Source organism: Vicia villosa, linkage group LG1, assembly GCF_029867415.1.
Source record: "Vicia villosa cultivar HV-30 ecotype Madison, WI linkage group LG1, Vvil1.0, whole genome shotgun sequence".
Classification (NCBI taxonomy): domain Eukaryota; kingdom Viridiplantae; phylum Streptophyta; class Magnoliopsida; order Fabales; family Fabaceae; genus Vicia; species Vicia villosa.
This window is the reverse complement of record NC_081180.1, coordinates 212794586-212799823: the sequence shown is the minus strand read 5'-3', so window position 1 is coordinate 212799823 and position 5238 is coordinate 212794586. Positions and strand designations below refer to the sequence as shown.

At 40.4% G+C, this 5238-nt stretch overlaps 1 protein-coding gene across 1 annotated transcript; it reads left to right on the top strand.

Annotated features, from left to right (window-relative positions):
- The first annotated feature begins 3003 nt into the window (after positions 1-3003).
- On the top strand, positions 3004-4186 carry LOC131594496 (uncharacterized). Its single transcript, XM_058866648.1, has 3 exons — positions 3004-3143; positions 3318-3684; positions 3785-4186. Exons 1-3 carry the CDS (start codon positions 3004-3006, stop codon positions 4184-4186), a joined length of 909 nt encoding a protein of 302 aa, XP_058722631.1.
- Positions 4187-5238: the final 1052 nt, after the last annotated feature.

The window sequence follows — 5238 nt, the reverse complement described above, 5'->3', positions numbered from 1 at the left end:
GGCAGGGAGTCACGGTGTAATAAGACCTTTAAAGGCACTCCGTTAAGTCCTCATGGAAAGGCATGCGGAAAGGGTTAGCAATCAACCCCCGCCCAGTCTCATCGAGTCCGTTCAGTAAGCACACGCTACTCGTTGCTTGCTTCTGAACCAGCACAAGATCCTGTTATCGAGTATGTCAGTTAAAGGGTTCATGCAACCGAACCCCCACATTTCTTAGCTCATGTTGACCGATGTTGATGCTCGGTGTACGCATGCACCGTTTTCCTTTTGGATCCGTGACAGCTTGGTTGCTGAGAGGGACTCGCTCCTCTTGTCTATGGCCCGATCATTTTCGCGAGGTCTAATGCTTGGTTGACTCGGGTGATTCGCTCCCCTTGGCTATGGCGGGACCGTTTTTCTACTACTCGGCCTGCGCCGGTGGTTTTGTTTGCTTTATGAGCGGAGCTCGTTTGTGTGATATTCTTGTTTGCATTCGCTTTTCCCATAGGTTGCTAGCTTAGTTTAGTCTTGTACCCTTTGTATGATAACATAGGTAGCAAGCTTTCCCCCTTAGATTAGGTTTTCCTCATGCATTCTTTAAAACACAAACCACACTCTTTGATTTTCTTTTCTTAAGAGCTTGTTATTTCCGCTCCATTCCCAAGCGTAAGACTCCAAAGGTCGAGCAGCGGAGTATGAATGTAACTCGCTCACCTAAAAAACACAAAACAAATAAAAACTAGTTAGACGAGCTACGGTACCTCTGATTCCTCAAAAAGGATACGTAGGCAGCGGGGTAGGGTCCATGCGAGTATAACTCTTTCTTTTCCCTACATTTTGCATGCATTTTAGTTCAGATTAGGCGTAGATTTGTTACACACCCATAGTTTTAGACACAAGCGTGGATACCATCAAATATGATGGGCGCGAGGGGTGCTAATACCTTCCCCTCGCGTAACCGACTCCCTTACCCTCTTCTCTGGTTGTGAGACCGTTGTTTTGTATTGTGGTTTGCTGGCATTCCCTTCCTTTTCAGGATAAATATGTTACTGGCGACTCTGTTAATTTTCGCGGTAGCGACACCTACAAGAAAGGATAATGAAAGACTCTACTCTCGATTCATGGATATATTTCGAAAATTGCAAATCAACATTCATTTTTCGGAAGCTTTGGAGCAAATGCCTAAGTATGCAAAGTTCATGAAATATATTCTTACAAAGAAGAAGAAGAAGAAGTACGCCGAGCCCGAAACCGTCATTGATGCAAAGTGTGGTGAAATTATTCAAAGTACCTTACCAAGAAAAGAGAGCGATCCCGGTATAGTCACTTTGCCGGTTACTATTGGTGATATTCATGTGGGAAGAGGTTTAGTTGATTTGGGTTCAAGTATCAATCTTATTCCATTGTCCATGATAAAAAGGTTAGGCATTTTTTAGTTAAAGGCGACGAGAAGAAGGTGGAAAGAAGCCGGCGATAATTTATGGTTCATTATCAAACAAGGAGGAAGAAAAGTTAATTCATGTGTTATAGCTAACAAGGAAGCAATAGGATGGGTTCTTTCTGATCTAAAAGGGATTAGTCCAGCCTATTGTATGCATAAAATCATGATCGAGGAGGATTTTAAACCGGTTGCTCAACCTCAACGTCGGTTGAATCCTACGATGAAAGAAGTTGTAAGGAAGGAAGTGGTGAAGCTATTGGAAGTCGGAATGATCTATCAGATTTCTGATAGTGCATGAGTGAGTCCAGTCCAAGTGGTACCTAAGAAAGGAGGAATGATCGTGATCACAAATGACAAGAATGAGTTGATTCTGACAAGAACAGTCACGGGATGGAGGATGTGCATTGATTACCGAAAGCTTAATCAAGCTACTAGGAAATATCACTTCCCTTTACCTTTTATGGACCAAATGTTAGAAAGATTGTCGGGTCAAGAGTTTTATTGTTTCCTAGATGGCTATTCCGGATATAATCAAATTTCGGTCAATCCTAAAGATCAAGAGAAAACGGCGTTCACTTGTCCCTTCGGAATTTTTGCTTATAGACGAATGTCGTTTGGATTGTGCAATGCACCAGCCACTTTCCAAAGATGTATGCAAGCTATCTTCTCGGACTTCATTGAAAAGACAATGGAAGTTTTCATGGATGAATTCTCCGTCTTTGGAGCATCATTCGATTTTTGTTTGAAGAATTTGGATGCCGTGTTGAAAAGATGTGTTAACCAACTTGGTGCTTAATTGGGAAAAATGCAATTTCATGGTGACCGAGGGCATTGTCCTTGGTCATAAAGTCTCTTCCAAAGGCATTGAAGTTGATCGGGAAAAAGTGGAGGTTATTGAGAAGTTACCGCCACCAAGAAATGTCAAAAGAATTCGAAGCTTTCTAGGCCATGCGGGATTCTATAGGAGGTTTATCAAGGATTTCTCGAAGATTGCAAAGCCATTGAGCAACTTTTTCAACAAAGATAAGCCTTTTATTTTTGATGATGCATGTTTATTAGCTTTTAATGAATTGAAACAAAGATTGACCACCGCACCCATAATCATAACGCCCGATTGGAAACTTGATTTTGAACTAATGTGTGACGCTAGCGATTATGCGGTAGGAGCGGTGTTGGGTCAAAGAAAAGGAAAAAATTTTCACGCTATACATTATGCTAGTAAGGTTCTTAATGAAGCACAAATCAATTATGCAACAATGGAAAAATAACTACTAGCTATTGTAAATGCATTAGAAAAATTAAGGTCATATTTAATTGGTTCGAAAGTTATTGTGTACATTGACCATACAACTATAAAATATTTGCTCACCAAGCCGGATTCAAAGCAAAGGCTCATTAGGTGGATTTTCTTGTTACAAGAATTTGACCTAGAGATTCGAGATAAGAAAGGAGCGGAAAACTTGGTGGCGGATCATTTGTCAAGGTTAGTGAATGAAGAAGTAACCAACAAAGAAGAAGAGGTTTTAGAATCATTCCCGGATGAGAAGTTGTTTATGGTGCAAGAAAGGCCGCGGTTTGCGGACATGGCCAATCATAAGGCGTCGGGTTGGATATCGGAGGATTTAAGTAAAAGTGCAAGAAAGAAATTCCTTCATGATGCCAAGTTCTATGTGTGGGAAGATCCTTACCTATTCAAAAATGGAGTTGATAATGTGTTGAGAAGGTGTGTGACAAAGGAAGAAGCAAAGCGAATCTTATGGCATTGTCATAACTCACCCTATGGTGGACATTATGGTGGGCAAAGGACGGCGACAAAAGTCCTTCGATCAGGATTATTTTGGCCTACTTTGTTTAAAGATGCCTACTTACATGCATAAGTTTGTGATGATTGTCAAAGGAGTGGTGGAGTGAATAAAAGAAATGAGATGTCATTGTATAATATGTTGGAAGTGGAGGTTTTTGATTGTTGGGGTATAGATTTTGTGGGCCCGTTTCCACCATTGTTTGCTTGTGAATACATTTTGGTGGCGGTTGATTATGTTTCCAAATGGGTAGAGGCTAGTGCGTGCGCTAAGGCGGATGGCAAGACCGTAATCAAATTCTTGAATAAAAACATATTTACTAGGTTTGGTACTCTGAGAGTTCTAATTAGTGATGGCGGCTCACACTTTTGCAACACTTCACTGGAAAAAGTCTTTGAGCATTATGGTGTGAAACACAAGTTCACAACACCCTACCATCTACAAGCCAATGGAAAAGCGGAGGTATCTAATCGTGAGATAAAGAGGATTTTGGAAAAAAATTGTTTCTTCTTCAAGAAAGGATTGGGCGCAAAAGTTAGACGAAGCTTTGTGGGCCTATCAGACCGCTTACAAGGCACCGATTGGACTCACTCCATTTCAAATGGTATACGGGAAGAGTTATCATTTTCCCGTGGAGTTGGGGCATAAGGCGTATTGGGCCTTGAAGTTGCTTAATTTTGATCCTAAGTTAAGTGGTGAGAAAAGAAAGTTACAATTGCATGAAATGGAGGAATTGAGACTTCAAGCCTATGAATCCAACAAAATCTACAAGGAGAAAGTGAAGGGATATCATGACAAGAAGATAGAGGAGAAGAATTTCAAAGAAGGTCAAATGGTGCTTTTGTTTAATTCAAGATTGAAATTGTTTCTGGGCAAGTTGAAATCAAAATGGTCGGGTCCGTTCCGAATAAAAGAAGTGAAAGAATATGGAGTGGTTGTGCTTGAAAACCCGACAACAAACTAAAGTTGGACTGTGAATGGTCAAAGACTCAAAGCTTATCTTGGTGGTGAAGTCGACCGAAGTTTGGAAGTTGTTCCGTTCTTTGATGCGTGAAGCCGCCTCGGATCACCAAGCTAACCGATGTTAAATAAAGCGCTAGTTGGGAGGCACCCCAACATTGTAAGTATTTTCTGTTTCTTGTGTTTTTGGATGTTGGAAAATCGGTGGAGAAAAGTCGGGGAAAACTGGTCTGCTGAAAAACCAGAAAAATGCAGTTTTCTGTTATCTGCTAAGCGGACCTGCGAAAAAACAGAAGAAAAAAATTAAAGGTCCCAATGGACCAGAACCGGTCCAAAGGCCCAATAAAGCACTGTTTCAGTGGCTGAGCGGGTTTCTAACCCTAACTCACCACATTTCACAAAACTTTCAAAGGTAACAACTTCCTTATTCTTCTCCACCATTTCAACTTCAATCAATTCAAAGAAAATCTTTGATTTTGTTAAATCTCTGCAAATTTCGTTCATATTTCTTGCTAATTCAAGGTATGTAATGCTTTTTATCTTAGTACTTTTTGCTTTTAGATTATTAGAGACTAGGATTTGTGTAGTAGATATATTTATTATGATTAAATGTGTGATTTAGGAGTAGATTTTGTGAATGGGTACTGTTTTTAAGAAGAAAATTTGTTGATATGTTAGGTTATGTTAGATTGTTGTTTAGGGTAGGTAGATTTAAGGGTTTTAGTAGTATTCTTCATCCAATGCTTCTTCCTTGCTACTATACTGTGTATGAAAGAGGGGTTTGAAGCCATTATAGTTGATTGGTGCAGACCTGCTGTCTGCAGAATTTTTGAAAATCTGCGCAGGTCCGCTAAGCCGACCCCCGTCCGCTAAGTAGACCTTGTTTGTTGCAGTTTTTTTTCTGTTTTATGGGCTGAATTGCCATGGGTCCCTGGCTCGTGTACTGTTTTAAGAAGCTTATTTGGTTTAATTGACTCTGTTTTGATGATGTTTGGTGTATCTATGTTGATTTTTTTTCAAATGTCGTCAAGAGCTGATGGAGGAAAGAGAGCCAGG

What these genes read in the sequence shown, in the direction of transcription:
- LOC131594496 (XM_058866648.1), top strand. Translation starts at nt 3,004, where the DNA reads ATGGCCAATCATAAGGCGTCGGGTTGGATATCGGAGGATTTAAGTAAA. An exon ending in GTTGATAATGTGTTGAGAAG is followed by an intron (nt 3,144 to 3,317) that starts GTGTGTGACAAA and finishes TGATTGTCAAAG; the next exon opens with GAGTGGTGGAGTGAATAAAA. An exon ending in AAGCCAATGGAAAAGCGGAG is followed by an intron (nt 3,685 to 3,784) that starts GTATCTAATCGT and finishes TGGGCCTATCAG; the next exon opens with ACCGCTTACAAGGCACCGAT.